The sequence below is a fragment of the Rattus rattus genome, chromosome 1 (assembly GCF_011064425.1).
Source record: "Rattus rattus isolate New Zealand chromosome 1, Rrattus_CSIRO_v1, whole genome shotgun sequence".
Lineage (NCBI taxonomy): Eukaryota > Metazoa > Chordata > Mammalia > Rodentia > Muridae > Rattus > Rattus rattus.
In genome coordinates this window covers 184,153,839-184,176,578 of record NC_046154.1, presented here as the reverse complement: position 1 = coordinate 184,176,578, position 22,740 = coordinate 184,153,839, and the positions used below count along the sequence as shown (strand labels likewise).

General features: G+C 39.7%; 1 protein-coding gene across 2 annotated transcripts in view; it reads left to right on the top strand.

Annotated features, from left to right (window-relative positions):
* Positions 1-50: 50 nt before the first annotated feature.
* Positions 51-22,740, top strand: part of Mettl25 (methyltransferase like 25) — an 81,411-nt gene continuing 58,721 nt past the window's right edge. Inside the window, exons 1-6 of one of the 2 annotated variants that reach the window (XM_032911930.1) lie at positions 103-362; positions 3,961-4,053; positions 7,194-7,358; positions 10,175-10,281; positions 13,647-14,246; positions 16,950-17,097. In XM_032911930.1, coding sequence (XP_032767821.1) covers positions 10,201-10,281; positions 13,647-14,246; positions 16,950-17,097 — 829 coding nt within the window. In that variant the 5' untranslated portion in view covers positions 103-362; positions 3,961-4,053; positions 7,194-7,358; positions 10,175-10,200. Of the gene's footprint in view, positions 363-3,960; positions 4,054-7,193; positions 7,359-10,174; positions 10,282-13,646; positions 14,247-16,949; positions 17,098-22,740 lie in introns of both variants that reach the window. The other variant, XM_032911921.1, reaches the window with a different exon arrangement.

Here is a 22,740-nt window from a genome sequence, read left to right as displayed (position 1 = left end):
CAAACTAGCGCGTGCTCGGAGCTCGACTGCTTCGGCCCGTGCTGCTTCCGGGGAGAGAGGGGTCGCGCGGCCATGTTGGCGCCACCTGCAGCCCTGGAGGGCGAGCGTCATGGCGGCGGCCAGCCCTCTCCCCAGGGCCCCGGACCTGCCCACGCTGCACGCCACGTTACAGGACTTGCTGAGCTTCCTAAGGGGCGCCCTGGCCATTTCCAGCGCGCATACAGTGGACTTCTACACCAAGTCGATCTGGCAAGAGTTGGTCGACTTGCCCCCTGAGAGCGTGCTGGCGACGCTGAGGAAGTCGGCGGCAGAGGCCGAGCTGCACGAGACGCTTCCCCTGGGAGAGGCAGAGGCGGGATCAGGTGAATGGCCGGGCGGGCGGGGCGGCTGTCAGTGCGCCCCCTGGTGGAACTAGGCGGAAGTGGCCGGGACTTGAAGGATGCTCTCCCTAGAAGGGGAATTGGAGGGATCTGAACAGTGAGGGTGGGCGGGGTCCCCTCTGGGTTCTAATCTTGGTGCGGGTAGAGTTCCACAATTTGAGGAAGTCAACCCAGGGAAGAGACGACCCTTCACCTAGTGATTCAACAGTTTAGTTTTGAAAACATCAAGACTATGGGACGATCAACACAAGGTTGAAGTGTGAGCTTGGAAGACCGGATAAGAGTCTGTTTATAATCAGAACAAGGAAGATTGTCTTGTGGATGAGGGATGGTGATAGCGAAAGTTTTGAATGCTAGTTCACTTGAAACTATGTATTTTCAGTATCAGTTATGAGCCCTGATGTTTTCTAGGCTTTGGAGGTTCATACCCTCCAGAAACGTAGATTTTACCAAATTTCTGTTTTTGGAAATCGACAAAGGAACGACAGCAGCTCCTGGAAGTGCTTGAGCTTGGCTTCCAGGTTTTCGACGCGTTGTCAACTTTAGTGAACTTACTTCATCCCCAAAGCACCCAGTAATGCAGAGTGCCACGGGGGTGCAGGTGTGGGGGCTGTTTTAAAGATAGAACTTAAGAAATATTGGTTCTTTGAAATTGTTCTTGGTTCTTGGAAAGTTGGATACCCCTATTCTCCCACAGCATTCTGCGTTGACAATTTGGTACATAAACTTGTAAAAAGCTGGAACCATATTTACCTTAACAACAGATGAAGTCCAGCCAAACTGGAATTTTATTCTCATTTCTCTCATTAACAGCAGTTTAAGAGTTAAAATATTCTAGTTTTTCCAGATGAGGACAAGAAAGTTCTATGTGTTGAGCATTGCCCAGAGGATACTTTTGGTATGCGCACATGTATGTGATGTATTTCCACGTGTGTGTGATGTGCACGAGATGCAGCTTTTGTTTTCTCAAATCTAGTTGTGTGTTTCACATAAGTCGTCAACATCTTTAAGTTATTTTAGCATATAAAGGGTGTTTTTAATTATCTTGAACATTTTGTACATGTATGTTTTAATCATATTCACCGATCAATACCTTGCTTTGTTCCCTCCCTCTCCTGCTTAACTCCTTACTTTCTTCTTCTCAATTAGCCTTCATTCTATGTCAATGTCTTTGTGTGTGTGCGTGTATTCATATGTATGTGCGTCCCACTGGGTTTAATTAGTGTTGCTTGTATGAGTATGAGTGTAGCATTATTTACTGGAGCATGAGCAACTTGCCAATGGCTGTACCCCTGAGGAAAATGTGGCCTCATCTGCTAGCAACCAGCAACTGCCACTAGCCACAGAGTATTTTTACTCTTACAACATAAAAACACGCATGTATCTCAGTTGTTGGCATTGCTCTCCAGTTAATCTTTCAAATTCTATGCAATGAAATTCTTACTGTTTGGCCAACAGTCAAGCTGTTCCTCACTTAAAAAACAAAACAAAACACCCTTTTCCACATGTAGGTGTGTTTGTGTGGTATGTGTGCACACATGTGTATATGTATGCTTTTGTGAGGGGTACATGTGTGTTAAGACCTGATTCATGTCCTGATTGATGGGTCTCCACATGGCATGGTAGACAGGATCTCATGCTGAACCTGGAGATTGCCATTTGGCTAGTCTGGCTGGCCAGCTTTCCCAAGGGTTCCCTGTCACTCTCTCTCTCTCTCTCTGCCTCCCTCCCTCCCTCCCTCCCACAAGCTAGAAGTGTAGGGAGCAGGCTGGTTAGTTTTGTCAGCTGGATACAAACTGGAATTATTTGGGAAGAGAAAGCCTTAACTGAGAAGGTACTCCCTTCAGATTGGCCTGCAGGCCTGTCTGCCAGAAGTTTTCTTATTCAAAAATTGTTGTGGGCGGGGCCAGCCCGGGGTGTGCAATGCTCCCTTGGGCTGGGGATGGAACAGGCTGATGGAGCCCTAGAGAGAGCCTAGAAGCCTTATTTAACTTCCATGACCTCTGCCTCAGCTCCTGCCTCCAGGGACCTGACTGCTACAGTTCCCGTGTAATTGATGGGTATTGTAAACTGAGTAAACATCTCTTCCTCAGTTGGGTGTGGTCCTTTCCCACCGCAGAAGGAGTCCCCTAAGACAAGGAGGCTACTGTATTCAGCTGCCTTTCACCCGAGGGTAGAGGATCCTTGACCTTTCACCCCTCCCTGTTCTTTGTAGTATGCGCAGGTTTTGAGGGTCTTCATGCCATCTTGTGGGAACTGAAGCAGCCTTCCGTGAATTACTTTACATTTTGTCTGTTTTTTTATTTAGCAAATGCATTTCTAAATGTGTTGCATTGTATAATTTGTGAGCAAATTAAGCTATTTAAAGAATGTTTAAATTCAACTATTATGGTTAATTCTAGTTTTAAATTTAATTTCATTTTCAAACATAATGTAGTTCAATGGGAAGATGCTTTTAGAATGATTGACTGTATTTATTGTGTTCATTATGTTGGCAATGCTGGTGTGGTAAGGATCTGCATGTCAGTCCTTCTTAATATGAATTATTTCATCCAAAAGCATGGCTTGCATGTTTAAATAATTTATTTTTCATTTTATATGGAACTGTAAATTAAGCTAGAGTTGTTTAGACAAAAAAAGAAAAGAAAAGAATAAATCCTAGCATACAATTGGATTCTGTGATTGATTCATTTTAAAAGCAAGAATGTGTATTATATTTGTTCTCTTGGTACATTGCAATATGATGGATATTTGCAAAGTTTGTAGGATGTAACACAACTCATTTTCAAAGTTTAGTAAGGCAGACTTAACTTTTGGCTACTAAACAATTAACAGTTAAACCGTGCAATCAACTATTGAAGAAGCCAAAGCCTTAAAATCTTTTTATTATACTTTCATGGGATAAAAATTTCCTTTTTAGAAAAAACACTCTCAACTCATCCAGCACTTGGGAAACACTGTGCTTTTTATCCAAAGGGAGACACTGTGAGGCTTTTGTGGCAGGGCTGGAACTAATGGGGTTTGATCCATAGCAGGGATGGGGAGGAATTTTCAAATGAAAGACAATTTTACATCAGACTAGATGAGTAGCTGGACATGAATTGAAGGCCCACAGAATGCAAAAGATAAAAAGATTTTTTTTACCTTTTAATAGTAAATGAAATTTACTACTTTTTGATTTATGGATCAACACAGGAAGTTAGAAAAGAGAAAGATACAACAGGAATAAGAATATTTATAGTCTTCTGGTGTGTCTTAAGACAGCTACAGTGTACTTATAATAAATAAGTAAATAAATAAATAAATCTTTAAAAAACAATATTTATAGAAATAAATACAAAAAAATATTTTTATATCATTTTGAAGTTAATTATCAAGAAGATACTCTTGTCAACATCTTCCTGAAATTCTGGTCCATCGCCTGTGTGATTAATGATTTCCCCAACCTCTATATCACAGTTGTCTGTAACTAGTACATATTTGTATCTTATATTGTGTTCGGTATGATCTAAATCACTCTTGTCTCGCACTAACATTGTCAGCATTCAGGCTGAAACGAGGTTTTATGCTTCCCTAACAGGCTGAGTGGTGCTATTGAAGTCCTCATAGTGGCCTCAGTGATCAAGCCACTACGGAGGCTTAGGAGAATTCCGTAGTTGATGATGCTACAATAGTAAGTGCGTTGAAATATGCTGTCATTCATGCATGCACCCATCCATCCATCATCCATTCATTCATGCTGTGTGCAGAATACTTTTGCTTTACAACTGAACATGCGACAGTAGTAATTCTTTGTTTCTAGTAGCTACCACAGAAAATCTGTGGTAAAATACCACAAGTATTTTACTGTCTGTTCAGAGACATTAATATCTCCTATGTCCAAATTACATTTTAATCCCTGGAACCAAGATCATGTCTCGTGGAGGGGGAAATATTAAGAGGAATAAATAAAGTGGCTACAAAAATAAACAAGTGTGGAATATCTTACCAGAGAAGTGGCCAGCCCTGATCAGATAGTCAGGTCCATTACAATGGCTACTATTGGTTTACTTGGTGTGGCATGCTAACGGAACATGGGGACTAAGAGCAGAGTGTAAAGTCAGACTGCCCTGGTTTATTTGCCCTGACAGTGCGTGTACATTTGAATCAGTCTTAGATTTTTCTGTTGCAAATGACATAAGAGCAACAGTGAACTTGCTCAGGTGACAGGTAAAATGTCTAACCCTGCTGGGCATGTATTACTAAACATCCAGTACATCTCAGCAATGGGGCCTGATGGAACTCGTCTCGTTTAGTCCTATAGGAGACTCAAGTATGGTAACAGGTAGTTTTGAAGTCTTAATTAAGAATATACATTCATTGGTTTTATTTCTAGTTTTAAAGCTTTGTGCATTTTTCCTTAAAGGTTTTTGTGGTCTGTGTGTTTGACTCTTGTTTCCTGTATACATTGGTATCTGGTAGAAATTTTAAAAGCAGGTTAGAGGTGTCTTGGTATCATGTTTCAAAACTAACCTCTCCTGCCTCTTTTCCATCTCATTTCCTAAGTCGTTATTGTTTTTATACCTTACATTGAGAGAGAGAGAGAGAGAGAGAGAGAGAGAGAGAGAGAGAGAGAGAGAGAGAGAGAGAGAGAGTGTGTGAGAGAGAGTGTGTGAGTGTGTGAGTGTATGCTTGATTCGTTAGTGTAGGTGTCTACATAGCTTACCTTCATGAGTCTGTTGATGTCAGAGAACAAGGTGCAGGAGTCAGTTCTGGTCTTCCACCACAAGGCGCCTGAGGAAAGCCTCCAGTTGTCCTGCGTACAGTCACCTTGCCATTACCCACTGAGCCGGCTCTCCAGCTCTCAGCTAATCTGTTTTACATGTGACCTTGTAGGCTCCCTTACAAGACCCTGCCCTGGGATAGTGATACTGCACAGAGAAAGCAATTGAAGCAACACTGGAGTAAGATCAGGAACGTCCAGTAGAGGGCGCTGTAAGCAAACCAGTCATGCCTCAGACTGCAGGTGTAGCAAGCTGGCAGATTTTAACGTGCGTCCTTCTCTGTGGGGTGGAAATGTTTGCGCTCAGCTAAGAAGTAACTAAGGCTCCACTGCACTGCAGCTTCTCTGTTCCTGGCTGCAGTTACCAACTGATTGCACGGACACCCAGTCACCAGGACACAAGGCGCTGTGAGGGCCTGAACATCAGCATTGGCCTGTGGCCTTCTCATTTGTCAGATCACAGAAGAAAGGAAAGGTCATTCTCCTTTCTCCTTCTCTATGAATCTCTAAAAGCAGCAAACTGAGTCTCTCCAAAGAAGGAAAGAAAGTTACCTCAGCTGTATTTCTGTGATCGAAAAAACTTTAAATTGTGGAACCCTGGACCGAGTCAACTGGTCCCGTTGCTAGGATGTACTGAATGTTTAATAATACATTTTTAACTCTAAAGATATAAACCAAGATTGAACCAGGATAAATGATCCTTTAAAAATTAACTATTGTTGAAAACACTTTAACTTAGGCATCCAATTTCCCAAATTTGGGGTGCCTGTAATTAAAAGCAAATTAATAGCATTTAGTTCAAGTCAAACTGGAATCTTTTCAAGAATTTTCAGTAGGATAGCTAAGTTGATTTAAATATTTACTTTTCCAACAGAAACATCACATTTCTTTCTGTTGGCAACATTGTCCCATAACTGACGATTATAATGGCCCCTCTGCTCACTGCGACTTAATACTCATTCCATCACACTGTAAGGAACTGCTCCCTGGGAGCCCGCAGATGTTGAGACTGCTCTTAAACCTGAAAGCCTCACTTAATAGTGACTGAGCCCCCCATCATATGTAAATATTTTGATGTAGATTTTATTACTTTTGGCTGCATCAATAAATTCAGCTTGTAAAATGTCCCAAAATCTATATTAAATAATTCACCATAGTAACTTTGTGGTTTTACTTCCTGTTTAATGGGTTCAAAGTTGAAATCACACATCTCTGCTATTTTCTTTTGAATAATAAATATAGCTCACATTATAACACCAAATTAAGAGATACTAGTTTTACAAAGTATGTATATGCAGAAGATAATAACATGTATATTGTTATCAAATTTTGTCAGAGAGCAACAGTTTTTTTGTGTTTCTTTTTAATAGACAAGACGTGGTGGGTGGTGGCATCCACATTAGGGTGTTTGTTTGGTCCTGGTAGCATCACAAGCTCTTCTCTAGAGTATGTGCTTCCCCAGATCGAATGCTTTGCACACTTGTTTAACACTGGATTTTTCAGTTTTGTAAGCTTTTATTTTGTTATACTTTGAGTAAGTTTTTAAAAATGAATTGGACTGCTTTAGTCACTAAGGATTTATAAACTGCTATGTATAAATTAGAAAGAAAAGAAAAAGAAACTTCAGTGACAAATTGATGTTTCTTGATGACCACATAAAAGAATATGACTGCGCAATAGTTTTCAACAGGAATAAGGAACAGTGGTGTTGTAAAGACTGGCGCCTTAACATGCACGGTTGTCGGTCCCAAAGACAGTCCATAAATTAAATGTATTACTCTTCAGACTTGAGACTTCTGCTGCTGTTGCTCCTGGAAAGACCAAAAGACCAAATTTTAATTTGCTCTTTAAAGACATGATTGGAGAAAATGCTAAAACCAGGTTCTGTGGGGGCTGATGGTTTAAATAACAAATGCAAAGGAAGTATTGGAAATAATGCAGATTGCGAGTTAAAATATTGTAAGTTGCTGTGAAATACCAGTTGTTTATTTGCTATTTAAAAAAAAATCTTAAACATAACTGTTGCTAATCTTTTATGTCCTTTTTTTTAGGTTTCATCGATCTCCCCAAAATATTTTGTGAAACCTCTCAGAAGCTGTTGAGTGTGGAAGCCTTTGTGCTCACTGCGAAACACTACTCTGTGCAGAACTTGGGACTGTGCACTCCTTCTGAGCAGCTGCTTACAGCCCTCCGAGTAAATACAGAACAGAGAACTGGTACGTGTGATTGTGATGTAAACTTAGGCTTTTAGGTACTTAGGTGCACTGTGTGGCTCATTTACATATGTATGTCCAGTATAGTCTTAGTTTATTTACTCTTGTATATTATCTCCCGGGTAAGTTCTTTCATACTGAAAAGAGCAGATTCTCTAATCCCATATGAAGAACACTTGTAGATCTCTATATTCTTTCCTGTATTAGCCCCTGAGTGTCCTTACCACAGTTAGTGTCACACAAACACATATTATATGGGGCTACTACAGATGTTAAAATACCTGTGTTCAGTTTTATTTCAGTGGAATAATGGCTTCTCTATGGCTGGTTCTTAGGGAAGACTATGAAGAACGTAGAGAGTGGTTGCTGGGGAAACGGGGGAAGTGTATCAGAAAGTGGGGATTGTCCAGTTTAAAACTCAAGTGGAGGGGTTGGGGATTTAGCTCAGTGGTAGAGCGCTTGCCTAGCAAGCGCAAGCCCTGGGTTCGGTCCCCAGCTCCGAAAAAAAGAAAAAAGAAAAGAAAAAAAAAAAAAACTCAAGTGGCCAGATAGATTAAAACTCATGTCCATAGATATGCAAAATGTTGTAGCTACCCCAGGTAAAAGGTAGTGGCATCTGGCTGTGGTCCATGCTGAGAAACCAGCTTTAGTAGTAGAGACAAATGGGTTAAATTCTAATGACATCAATGATAAAATATGTGACCTCTACTGTTTCCTAAGGTTGTTATTGTCTGCTATCTCTTTTGACTCTCATTAGTTCACCAACTTTCTTTAGAAAGCTGTAAACTTAGAGAAACATTGCTTGAATCCTGATACTTTAGACCTAGATTTGCCATGTTAAAACCTCCCTGTTTGCCGTTAGGACACCCACACACATACTTCTTTAAAATCTGCATCCTTTGACCATCGGTTACAGATGCTGTATTAGCCTTCAAGTGTTTTAGCACACGTCCATAAAAACCTGGTGCGTTCCTACCTATCCTGAAGCACGTCAGTTTATTCAGGGCTTTAACTGTGCCTTGGTCATACTATCTAATAGGCAGACTGTATTTAAATTTGTCTTAGTATTGCAGAAATTACTTACAGCTTCTTTTTTAAAACAATATTTTTCTTTTAGATGTTTTTTATTTTATGTATGTGAGTGTTTTGCTTACATGCACGTCTGTGTACGAGTGTTTGCCTGGTACACAGAGATCAGAAAAGCGCGTCTGAACTAGTTTTGAGCAGTTGTGAGCTGCCATGTCAGGGAATCAGTCCAGTGTCCTCTGCAAAACTAGCAACTCCTCTTACCCTCTGAGTCATCTCTCCAGCCTGCTGGAGATTTCAGTGTAGGAATCAGTCTGGGCTCATACGGGACATTTAGATACAATGTTTAGATCCCTGTCATTGGGAATTTTACCTCAGTCTCTTTCTTCTTGCTTATCTGGCCCTGGTAACCTGACACATGCAGGAGCGTTTGCTTGATTATTCCTGTGATTAATCTCAGCTTTGCAGCTTTAACAGAAATGCTAATTAGCTTGCTTTCTCATGCGCCTCACTGAGAGGCATCTGTAATTTTGTCCTCTTACCAGGCAAAAAGCGGATCCACAGACACTCTTCATTGTGAAGAGAGCTTATCTTCCTTTTCTCATACAATATTTTCATTATTGTTGTTGTTGTTGTTCCTTTATTTCTAAGAATTTTAATCAAAATTATTTTCACATGTTCATGTTTCACTGGAACAAATTACAAAGACTTTGGGAAATCCTGACTCGGGGTAAGGGTGTTCTGGCTGTAATTGAGTTCCTCAGCAACTATTGGCATTGTATCCAGAGCATAAGTACTTTTTCCCAGAAGTTTCTAACTGACCATAACTGAGTAAGCTCATTAAGGATGGTCTGCCTAGCCTTCCCTCTGCCTTCCAAAATTTAAGTACTATGTATTAAGTGAGAATAGTATATGTGATCACCAGGATTTACATGGATGTTGTCTTATACCAGTGAAAGAAAGCTGACATCACAGTGTAGAGACAAAAGCTAGCTGTATGTGGAGGGAATATACGCCTCATTCTGGAGTATGTCTGTCTGTGTTTTAGACTGGTATCTGTGGGCAGAATGCCATTGTATTAAAACCATTTACTCCTGGAAACATCTTATTAGTAAGGTTTACATTTCCCATTGAAGAAATAAGAGGTTCAGCCTATAAGCAGGCATGTTGCATGTGAGCATTACCACACCATGATAGATTTATTTCTAGCACAACCCTAAGTTTCAGCTTGCCACCACCCAGTTCCCACACATCTAATGATGCTGACTACCTTGTTATATGTGCTTTAATGCCAGAGCATACAGTGCTGGGTTGTTGAATGTTCTGCAATACTATTTGTGTATAATATATTTGTATAAATTAGTGTATATAATTGCCATACACTATACAGTAGAAAATAGCCACACGTGGCTATTAAGCACTTTAAATATGGCTAGTATAGCTTAGAAGTTTAATTTGCATTTTGGCTTTGGTAGTTTTATATATGAGTGTGAATAATCACGTCTTGGTAGCCACTCTGTTAGGCAGTACAGAGAGTGAAACGGCAACGCCTTTGCCTGCTCTTGTAGGGCGGTATTTTTCTTATTGGTGTGTAGGGGTTGGCTTTATTTTATAAGTGTGTATTCTGTGGGTTTTTATTCAATTTGAATCATAACTGTTAAAATAATACATTTACATAGATAACACAATAGAATTTTTGCTATTTTAATGTTTAATTTAAAAGCTGTGAATTTCGGGTGACAACTAAAATTCCCTTTCGTAGCATTATTCTAATTTTCTTTATGTTTGTTCAGATGAAAATGTGAAGGCAATTGAGTTTATGAATACAAAAAAATCTCATGAGGTCCAGGCAATGTCAGAGCTAATCTGCAGTATTGCTGATTACTGTGGCTTAAAGCAGGTAAGAAATTTCCTTACAGGTCTTACCCTCTTTTAGTCTCAGTCAGGTTTCCTTTCCTACTTGTACCTTTTATTGGACTGATGTTCACCCACCCCATTCCCCTCTCTTCAGCTTTCCTATCTGTGTTTATTTCAGTTACCAAAGAGATTACACACAGTGCTTAAATCTTCATGGAAGATCTGTCTTGGAGCCACTCTAAGCTAGAATAAGGCAAAGGCTGGTCTTCAGTATGCACTGGAATCCTTGAGAGATAGGCTGATGCCAGTGAGGCGAGAGAGCAGGCAGGCAGAGAGGAAAAGCTTCCTTCTTCCAGCCCCAAGGTTCAAGCAGAAGGCATGGATCAGATTAGAGGTGGGTCTTCCCCTTCAAAAAGATCCAAATAAAAAATGTGTCTTCACATCTCAAAGGTCTGTATTAGAAGTGATCTGCTCACTTCTAATTAACAAAAAGGCCCTCACAAGTGTGCCCTCCATTTATGGATTTTAAGCCCAGAAAATAACAAGTCAACAGCCAAGAATAGCCATCACAGGTGCCTAGAGAGCAAGACTCCATATACTTCAGGGTCAAACTTGTGAAAAGAAAATATTCCTGGAAGGCCAGTACTAGGAAAGCCGTCAATCTTAGCAGACAGAACCTATTGAAACTGTGGTCAGACAGGGCAGGCTTCATCCTGAGCTGGCACTGGTACTTGACAGTGTTGTCCCGTGGTACTGGTTTTGGAGGCATGAAAGGTGCTTCCTTCCTCCATGATTTCTCAGTCACTGAGACCTGGTAACTGTGGCAGAGTCTAAATCCCAGTGAGGAAATCCAGAGAGACCATTGTGAAGGGAAAGCCTTAGTTACTGTGTACAGCCTGAGGTTTGGAGTGTCAGAACTGTGGGAAGACTGCCAGGACGGGCTGCATGCAGGAAGTGGAATCGGTCTGAGAGAGACATGGGTGTTTCAAGCAGTAAAGTTGGAGGGGCAGAGCTACCTAAGCCCTTTGAAACTGAAGCCCAGACACTGGACATGGAGCTACACAGTTTGTGGTTTCGTATTGCTTTAGTACTTCAGCCTCCCCTTTCAGTGATGACGTTTGCTCTATGCCACTGTGTGTTAGAAGGATGCAATTTTCCCCCTCTGTTCCCCCCAACGTTTCTTTATAGCCCAAGTTCAGCCTGTGCTACCTGTATTACTGAGGGATGTGGAGTTACTCACTGGAGCATGGTTTACCTGCTTGGGTCACACCCTTAAAAGACCTTAAACAAACTGACTCTTTCTTCCTATCAACCATCAACTGTCAATAGCCCCTCAGCCAGGGGCTCGCTAGTTAGCCCCTCCCTACTCCATTTCGCTATGTATTTTAAATGGATAGAGGCTGGCGAGATGATGCAGCAGAGAAAGCCGCAGACCTCCATGTATGACATCCTGAGTTCAGCCCCTGGGTGGAAGGAGGTAGAAGGAGACACACACGCAATCGTGTAAAAATGTATCTTTTTTTCTAAATTTAAACTGTGTATTTTGAATAGCAAAAGCTTTTATTTTTAATGAAATCTATCCAAACTGTCTTGTCATTCATGTTTTTGTGTCCTGTATAGGAAATCTTTGCCTAAACCTAGATCACAAAGGTTTTTTTTCAGTTCTCTTGCAAAGTATATTTCTAGTCTTATAGTTTGACCCATGATCTACTTTTAATATTTGTTTCCTATGTGAGATGCAGAGTTTATTTTCCCCCCATTCAGCTACTTCTTTACCACAGTATTATTTATTGAAAAGATTATTTTATCCTTGGGCAGTCTGTCTAATATTATAAGTACAGGTCTATTTCCAGAATCTTTCCCTGATAAATTATATCTGTTCTTAAAGTACTACTAACCTGTTTGGGTCCTTGTTGTTTTTTGTTAATTTTTTTGCATGTGTATTTATGTGTAGTGTACCTCCATGTTTGTATGTGTCTTCCACATGTATGCATGATATATGTATGTGTGTGCTTGTGACAGCCCAAAACTGATATTTGGTGGACCTTTCTTGGTCACGCCTCAACTTTATTTGTTGAAGCACCATTTTTTGTTGAACTCAGACCTTGCCAATTTATATTGGCAAGTCAGGTCACTGGAGGGCCCCTCCCCTGCTTCTTGGTGCTTTGCTTACAGGTGGTCTCATACCTGCCCTACTTTATGTGTGTTCTGGGAATTTAAATTTCTGTCATCATGTTTGCAAGACAATCTTTTTATCCACCAAGCCTTCTTCTGAACCTGTTAATTGTTGAACTAATAATATCTTTTTTTGAAAGATTTATTTATCTATTTTCATGTATGTGAGTACACTGTAGCTGTCTTCAGACACCAGAAGAGGATATTGGATCCCATTACAGATGGTTGTGAGCCACCCTGTGGTTGCTGGGATTTGAACTCAGGACCTCTGGAAGAGCAGACAGTGCTCTTAACCTCTGAGCCATCTGTCTAGCCATATTAATATCTTTTAACTTTATTCTTTTGGAAAAGTTTTGTTATTCATAGGTGCATTCCCATGCACTTGTAGTGTATGATTTTTCAGTGTCTTTAGACTCAGTTAGGATCGCCTTGATCTCTCTGTGTTGAAAGAGAAGAACTGCCTTCTTAGGTTGTTGGTTCATGACATGAGCTATCTATTTAACCTTTCAGGTTTTTATGTGACATTATAGTTTTCAGTGCATGAGCCTTCTGTCCTTTGTTAAACTTACTGCTAGGTATTGTTTATATTGTCTTGTTTTAAAACATTCACATTCAAAGTTCATTACTGTTGTGTTATATATGTTCTGTCGGATCATTGTTAATCTCTGTTTACTGTGTACCTTGTACTGTGGGACTTTCAGAGGTCCCGCTTGTTTGCTGGCACGGTCCCTCAGCCAGCCCATCTAACTTAAGCAGATTTGTCCTCCACCTCTCCACATTTACATGTCCTGTTAGCCTGGCACTGCTGGCACAGTGGTTAACAACTAATAGCGCCTGGACACAACTTCATAGCCAGTTGATACAGTATGTATGGTTGTCCCAACACCTTGGCACATTGTTTAATACAGCAGTTATTTTTGTTGATGTCTAAAGATATTGTTAGGAATTTTCTGTAGAGACAGTAGTGCCATATATGGTAAAAACATATTCTCTTCCTCTTTTCCGTATTATTTCTGTTCCTTAGTTGTTCCGATGATTTACTATACTATCTGGAACTGGAAAATTTTGGATTAAAAAATGATCAATATTCATTTTTTAATAGAAATCAAAACATTAAAATAAATATATCATATAAATGATATATTACATTTGTTACTCATCCTAATAAAATATGTGGACTGTTTCTTTTACAAACTGACTAAAATACTGAATTGATTCTTTTGTTTTCTTCAGATAATTGATGTGGGTTCTGGTAAAGGCTATCTAAGCTCCTTTTTGTCCTTAAAATATGGTCTGAATGTTTATGGCATCGACTCCTCATACACTAACACTCATGGGGCTAAGGAGAGAAACAGGAAGTTGAAGAAACATTGGAACCTCTGCCATTCTCAGTCAAGAGCAGACAGTAACGGACTGGTATTAAAAATGCCAAAAGAGTCGAAAGTGCAAAGCACAAGCAAGTGCGAGGGGGAGTGCGAGCGTGTGCGGAAGAGCAGGCGTGGGGATGAAGACGCGTCTGCCGGTGTGTCTGCCGGTGCTCTGACAGACTTTTCAGGGTCTCCAGTTTCAGTCATCAGAAAACAGCAAAGAAATCCACATGCTCAGCCAGTTGAAGAGGAAAGGTTGTGTTGTGAAGATGCCTTTTCTCTCGTAGACTTTTTGCCTGTCGATGGCATCGAACCTACCTCACAGGTGTGCCACACAGAAGCGCCTGGACTCCGTAAAGAGAGAGGAAATGCCACCTCCAAATCAAGGGGCTCCAGCATATATTCACCGCTCACCTCGTTCATCACGGCGGACACACAACTGCATGACATTATCGAAGATCTGGAGGTGATTCGACTCGTGAATTCCTTAGTTTGCTTAAGTGCTGTTGACAGAGAATACAATTTGAATAGCTTATTATTGCACTATTGTGATATTATCTGGCACAGAAATCCTAAAGAGCACGTGTAGAATCCTAAACTGGCTTTCACTGCACCCACAACTGTCAACATTAATAAGGGTGTACTATAGAGTACAAAACCCTCTACTCATTTCACTTGTAGATAGAAGAGCTGCACAAATGCCAGTCAGAAGGCCAAGTTATCAAAGGTTGTTTAAATTCTAATTCAAGAAGCATCTGTTTTCATCATTTTTATTGTTTTGAGTTGATGCTTATAGTAATTATAGATGTTCATGGAGTTTTATTATTATTATGATGTTTTCATGCACACACATACACACACACACACACACACACACACACACACACACACACAAAAATGATCATCAGATCAGGATAGTGAGACCAGATAGAGAGGGAATGAGCATAAAATTTATTAACCAACATGCAGTTTCCTAGGGCAAGAATAGCCTGTGACTATTCTTTAAGGTTTTAATGTTTTCTAAGTTGTCAAGTTATATAATTGGAAGACAATGTATCTTAAATGCACTGTTAGATGCTAAACCAAGAATATATAGAAGCTTCTACAGATTATTTAGCCTAACTCCTTTAGAAGACAAAGTATCTTTTGAAGTTAACTTATTCTTTGTTAATTTAAGGAAATGGCTAAACAAAGATATCAGAATTCTTTTGATATTTAAATCCTTGTTTTATATGATTTTTAGAGGGTTCCCCAGTCACTGATTTTCTTTTAAAGTTGTTATTCTTATTTTTAAATTATGTGTATATGCATGTGACTCTATACAGTTTATGCATGTGAGTGCAACACCTTCATAGGCCAGAAGAGAGGGTAGGTGTCCTGGATCTGTATAGAGACAGTTAGAGCACCCAGCCTTCATGCTGAGAACCAAACTTGGCTTCCGCAAGAGGAGCTCATGCTCGTAACCATTGCGCTAGTTCACACAACCCCAGTCATGTGCTTATAAGAGGTATCAACTAAATGAAACCTTAGTCTGCATGCATTTCAATACAGTAATTAAGTTATCTTTAACAACTTTTTAGATTAAAATACAAAATTTTATTAGTATATTTTGTCATGTAAATTTTCCAAAATATTTTTGGAATTATATTACTAGAACTATGCAACTGATCGTGGTGGCATATGCTAGAGATAGCATAACAACTGAAGCAAGGGGACACTGAGTTCAGGGATAGCCTGGGAGACATCATCAAAGAGAATCCATGACAAACTGAAAGGTTAAACAAAGTTGCAAAATCGTACTTTTTAATAAAGGAGACTGTAAATTCAGCTGTTTCTGTAGTTTATGTTCTTAGTGATACTGATATACTTCATTTGTATAGTTAGACTCATTGATGCTTAACCAGTTCTTTGATATCTCTTAAACACTGTCATCTATATTTATTTTTGTTGTTGTCATTTATTTTGTGATACAGTCTTGCCATATAAGTCTGACTAGCCTGTAATTCATTATGTAGCCGAGAGCATCCTCAAACTCACGCAGGCCTCTTGCCTCAGCCTCCTGACCGCTGGGACTTCTTACCGCCATGCCTGACCTTATCCAGACCTTAAAATTTAACTGGTATTTAAAAATTGAGCTGTTAGATGGATAATTCTTTACAGAGCATTTGGGAGATATGATGGCTGCTGGTGTTTTCTTTTGTTTTTGTTTTTCTTATAAAAAAAAAAAAACGCTGAGAAGTTGCTATGACTATACTGAAATCATAAATCTAATACTAATGTGATCTGTGGACTATCTGTGCTTAGGGTATCTCCTTAAAACTCAAAAGATCATGTAACTTCCCTGAAAGTCTTCAAATCCAAATAGCATAAGAACATGGACATGGATTTTCTACAGAGAGGTCCTACTTGACTTTATTAATTTACTTTTATGATTCATGCCAAACAATACAAGAATAAATTACTTTGAGATGATTGCTAGATTGACAAAATTCTATGCATGTATGCATTTGTACTCAATTCCATGTGAGTACACTTAAATTAGGATTTGAGTAATTGGAAAAAAGTTTCATAAGACAGGTTTTACATAAAAGTCATGCTAGAAAATTGAAAGCAAAAATACATATCTTGATTTTTATTTTGTTAAATTTGATCGATGAATAAATTAAGTAAACATGTTGGCATTTGATTAGGAATGATAACCTTGTGACGTTTCTGTTTCTTTTAGCCATGTTTTACAAGACGGGCAGCCTAAAGAAGTTCTATCAATGAAAGAAATTTGGCTAGTATCATATAAACATTTCAAATATCACGTTATCAAAATAGTTGCACTTTTGACCCAATTTTAACCTTTAATTTATAGTATCTAGCTGTTGACCAAATATTAGTTGGTCAAAGAAATGAGAGAAAAATACAAATGAAGACATATATATATATAAAAAAAAAAAAGCAAAAACAACAACAACAAAAACCATAGAAACAAGAGGAAAGTATAGACATTTTGCCTAACTAAGAAGAAGAATTATTCATTTTGAGAGAAAACAATACGTGATACTTTTTAGGTAGAATTAGTCACTTAAAAGGTTCACATATTTGAAAAGACACTTAAAATATTTACCTGCGTAGTTTTTAACTCTCCTGTTAATTGCCATTTTTCTTCTTGTCTTTAAAGGACTGTTTGATGGTGGGGTTGCATACTTGTGGTGACCTTGCACCCAATACTCTTCGGATTTTTGCATCCAAGGCTGAAGTCAAGGGAGTTTGCAGTGTGGGTTGTTGCTACCATCTCTTATCTGAGGAATTTGAAAACCAGCATAAAGGTAGTAAGCACTCTGTGTTTCATGGTTCTCATTGATTTCAGTTATCAGGACTGTTTCCTGTTTCTTTTTGGGCAGACCACGACATGATTGTTTTGTTTGTTCTTGAGAACGGATCTCACTGTATATTCTTGATGTCCTGCAGCTCACTATAAAGCAGCAGGCTAGGAACTCGAGGATCCGTCTGCTTCTCCCTCCTGAGTGCTGGGATTAGAGCAGCAGTTCTCATCCTTCCTGACACCGCAGCCCTTTCAAACAGTGAGGATGCTGCACTGACCCCCAGCCGTACGATGATTTTCATTGCTCCTTCGTGATTGTAATTTTGCTACTGATGTAAACACCTGATATCAGATATTATAATCCTGTGAAAGTCTCACCCCGCAGGTTAAGAACTGCTAGACTTGAGGTTTATGCTACCACACCCAGTCATTATTGGCACTTGAATTAGCATTTGAGATAGCATCTACCTTTGCTGTAAATTTAACATTAATAGTACTAATGAAATTAGATACAATATCACCTTTCTATTTTATGATCATTTCTTTGGCCATAAAAAGGAATTAATGGAGACTGAAAACTGTATATATTTCCAAAATTTTATAGTATACAATATCTGTTTTATAAGATATATATTTATAAATACTTCTAAGCTTTGTTTTGATTGTGATAGTAAAGTTATTTTCATAAATACAAAAGTTTATCCTCATTTCCAGTTTTCTTCATTTCTGAAGAATTGATAACCTGACTCTACCCTTCCCGGTTTGCTGACTGTAACATACTTCTCTCTCTGGCTGATTCCATTCCCTGTGTGCAACTTTCCCTAGTAGATATCCCATGGCTCTGGCACTGCCACCATTTTTAAGTCCTCACTGAAATCCAGGCTTATGTTTACAGCTTCTTGTAATGGTTTCTTCAGACCTCCATGCAGGAATCTTCTGCCACACTCTTAATGTTATTCTTAACCACAGAAGATTCTGCAACCCCCTTCTCCCGTATCCTCCAGGACACTGAAGCCAGAACCGTATAGCTGATGCTTAGTCCAGATTGCTCTCAGCACGACTTTCTTCCTAGCTCCTGTCAGGATGGCCCAGTAAGTCCGGGATACAGTTTCAACCACTTTTGAAATTTTAAGTCCCATAGTCTTCTGAAAAAGCATGGTGAGGCCTGTCACAGCAGTATCCCACTTCTGGTATCTTCTTAGTTAACTTTTTATTACTTCTAGTTGCAGAGGGTGAATCCATGACCACCATGGTGGGAACATGGGAGTAGGTAGACAGGCACTGCAGCAGTATTTGAGAGCTCACATCTTGAAATAACACCCATAAGGTAGAGAGCTAACTAGGAATAGCATGGGCTTTTGAAACCTCAAAGGCCACCCCCAATAATATCACCTCCTCCAATAATATCACAACTTCCCAAAGATTTCTACTGATGGGACCAGCCATTCAAATATTTGAGCATGTTGGGACCATTTTCACTCAAACTACCATATTTCCCAAAGAAAACTTTTGCAATGAGCCACTGGACTTCTTGTTTGCAGAATTAAGCACATCAAGTTAAACTTGTTTATATGGATGAGTAATGTGTGTATTAGTAGATTGTTCCGAAGAAGTCATCAAGTATTGGGACAAAGTACTATTCCTGTTATGGCAGCTGGATTTTATATAAATAAGGAGGACGGTGTCATAGCCAGTGTTGTGTGAAGAGAGTCCATGACCACGGCAACTCTTATAAAGACAGCATTGACTTGGGACTTGCTTACAGTTTCAGGGATTTAGTCCATTGTAAGTGTGGCAGGGAGGGAGCATGTGGCACACAGGCAGACATGGCAATTGAGAGTTCTACCTCTGGATCCGAAGGAAGCAGGAAGAGAGAGCCACTGGCCTGACTCGGGCTTTTTCAATCTCATAGCCCACCCTCCATAACAAACTTCCTCTAACAGACCAATTTACTCAAAGACCACACCCCAAATCCTTTAAAATAGTGCCACTCCCTGGTGACCTAAGCATTCAAATACTTTAGCCTATGGGGGCCATTATTCAAACCTTCATCTGTTTTTAAGGCACTGGACTTGACACTTTAAGAATTATAAGGGAAGAGCTTGATGAGAGGCTGGTACAAGTCAGTATTTCAAGAGCTTGGACAATCGTATAGATGACCAACAGTTCGGCTTAGCAGACACTCATTGAATGTCAGCGGTTCCCACTCTTATGAGTGCTGATGATAGAAAGTGTGTGAGGTGCCGGTGCCGTCTTTACCGTCAAGGAACTTCGCTGCTTTTTTGTTTTTTGTTTTTAAAGAACAACTTAATTGTAGGAACCTTAGTAAGTTGTAAAAATAATTTAGACTAGGAAATGGAAGAATAGAATATTTGAATGCACATTATTTCCTCATAGTCTTTTCTGGAATAAAAATATATATAATACATTATTCCTATATACACCTTTTGTTATTTTAGCACAAACATAAGCCATTCTATTACCTTCTATTTTTTAATATACTTTGATGGTCTTTCTTTATTGGTACAAAGCATATTCTCTTAAGTTTTTTTTTTTTATCATTCCAAAATATTTATATACCATGCTTATATATATGACCCTAAACAGTAAATGTTTGTATAAAATCATGGCAATTCTAATGAACAAAAAACAATAATAGTTTAGTCGTTCATATAACAGTGAGGAAAACACAGAGTTGGGCACCTGTGTTTAACTCTAGTTTCTTCTGACTTTAGCTTCAGTGGAGTGCGGTAAATGTTCTTTGCTGTTCCAAGTATAGTATATGGCATACTACTGTATTTATAAAACTGCTATATCTGCTGCAGAGTAGCATACCTTTTCTCAGTACAGGGGTTGAAGGCATGTTCCAGTACAGTCATTCACAGTCTATCTTGAAATGTAGGGGGGTGCTGCAGTAGCTCAGTGGCCAAGGTGGTGAGCATCCAAGGCTAATCTGTGGCTTCACTCTCATGCTCACTGCTTCTCTTCATAGCTGCCTTCTGTCCTGTCGTCTTCTTACCCATTCCTTACTTGGCAACAGTGCTTTAATGTCTCTAATGTTCATTGCGATACCATTTTTATAGCAAATGGTCCTTTGTATTTCAGTTTGCTTTAGAGCCTATTTTCTATAGAAATTCTTGGTTCACTTTATTTACTTAGCATGTTGTTATTCATAGGTTAATCTTTAAATATTTTGAGTAGGTTAGCTTTAAAAAAAAAGTCACTGGTTGTTTATACCCTAGAAATGGAAACCCGTGTTAGCAGATTCCTGAGCAGCAGTCTTAGACCCTGCCTAGATGAAGGCAGCTTTCTCGTGGCTACATTGTCACTGATAGACCATTACCATTGTTCAGTGAGCTCACTGGACGTTTGGGGTCCCAAAATAGACAGCAAAAAGAATTGTGAAAGTTAGTTATCAGAGACCAACAGCTACATTCTCATTATTTCTCCTTGTATACTATTTAATGAGGAAATACCTAAATACCAATAGTAATAATAGCCTTATATTTATTGTAAAATAGATGTCGATGTCCTTATATTTTTTCTTATATTTTGTCTTTTGACCCTCATGCAAAGCAGTAAGAATTTTAACATACAAACTTGTGTTGTTCAGGTATGTAGTGAGAGGATTGGAGAACTCTGTCTTTCCCGATTCTTCTCTGGTGGCAGCAGTTGGAATGGTGATCTATAAGAGCAGTATATGGCCTACAGAAATCCCACACTGAGCCAGTGCATCCCTTTCATATGCACTCGGTCTTCCAACCTCTCAGTAACTCATATTCTCAACTTGTCAGGTTAACCTCTCTAGATTTCCTCCACCTTTCTCAAAACTCAGATCCGCTATATTCTAAGCACTAAAGTACTACTCATGTTGAATGTCTGATGGAGTCGAAGGGTCTTCTTTTAGACGTTCAACTTCCAGCTCCCTTTCATTCTACAGAGCTGTCTCTGAAGCTTCCATCTCGCTGTTTTTTCTTAAAAAGTTCTTGCCACTAATTAAAGTCTGAATTAATGAATTGGAAGACCTTCCTGATAAGTCTCTTATCTACAAGAGAATCCTTGATATTATCAAATAGGTAGTGATAAACTTTGATCGAGTAAAAATAAATAGTTGTATCCCAGTGTAACCTGTTTTTCTGAATATAACTGAAAAGGGCAGAAAGCTGGGAGTTCTGCTTCTCAGTAAAGCAGAGAATAAACAGGAGGACAGGAGTCTAACAGACATTTGGAGTCGATGAAGATGTATGCAACATGAGTAACTACAAAACCTGGACCTCAGGCAAAGAGGTGCACAGCCAAGCAAAAGGAGAAAATGTACAAAAGCAAGTAGTGAGAAAAGAAACTTGGTTTATGTTTGAGTTTTTCCCACACAGAACTTTGTCTTTCATACAAAGTGAGGTAAATTTGGGAGCCAGGTTGATCGCTTGGCCTTTACCACATTGCACTTCTGTTTTCTCCTATCCTCAGCTGTAGTAAAATAGAGGTGGGGTACACAGCCAGAATACAGCAAATACATAGGCAAATGCCAGCAGCAAACCACTGAACTGAGAACGGACCCCCAAGAAGGAATCAGAGAAAGGACTGGAAGAGCTTGAAGGGGCCTCAAGACCCCATATGTACAACAATGCCAAGCAACCAGAGCTTCCAGGGACTAAGCCACTACCCAAAGACTATACATGGACTGACCCTGGGCTCCAACCTCATAGGTAGCAATGAATATCCTAGTAAGAGCACCAGTGGAAGGGGAAGCCCTTGGTCCTGCTAAGGCTGAACCCCCAGTGAATGTGACTGTTGGGGAGAGGGCGGCAATGAGGGGAGGATGGGGAGGGGAACACCCATAAGGAAGGGGAGGGGGAGAGGTTACGGGGATGTTGGCCCAGAAACCGGGAAAGGGAATAACAATCGAAATGTAAATAAGAAATACCCAAGTTAATAAAGATGGGGAAAAAAATAGAGATGGGGTGAGCCACTCCGGCAGTTTTTACTACGGTGCTTCTTAACTCTGATTGAACAGCTAGCTCAAAGTTACTGTTACTGGATGCTAGAGAACTGCCCGTGACCATCCGAATGGCAGCTGGGTACAGAACAGGAATATGAGTGTTGTCAGAAGCCATACAGAATTCTGATGAGCACCACTGTGAAAACAGTGAATTTCTTAGAATTCTTTTAAGACATAGAGTTTGAGAAGATGGTTTGTAGACTGTGTTTAAAAAAATACACACAATACTTATTTTTATTATTAACTTTTTCTGTGCAAAGACTTGGGTAGGACACATATTCAGATGTTAATTTGCAGCTCAGAACCAAAGGTTGATCAGTTAATCCTGATTGTCAAATTGATGAGATTTCGACTCACCATGAAGACAAATCTCTTGTAGGCAGCTGTAAGACACTGGCTAGATTAGAGTAGGTTAGTTAAAGTGGGAAGACTCACTCTAAGTATGGATGGTAGCAGTTCATGAGCTGGGACTCTTAACTGATAAAAAGGAGAAAGCAACACGACCCAGGCGATCTTTGCTTTCTGCTCGCTGGCTGCGGATGCAGTGTGACAGGTGCCTCAAGACCTGGTTGCCAAGATTCCCATGCCCTGATGGACTGGACCCCTGAACTATAAGCCAAAAGTAGGCAGTTCTGTTACAAGAAGGAG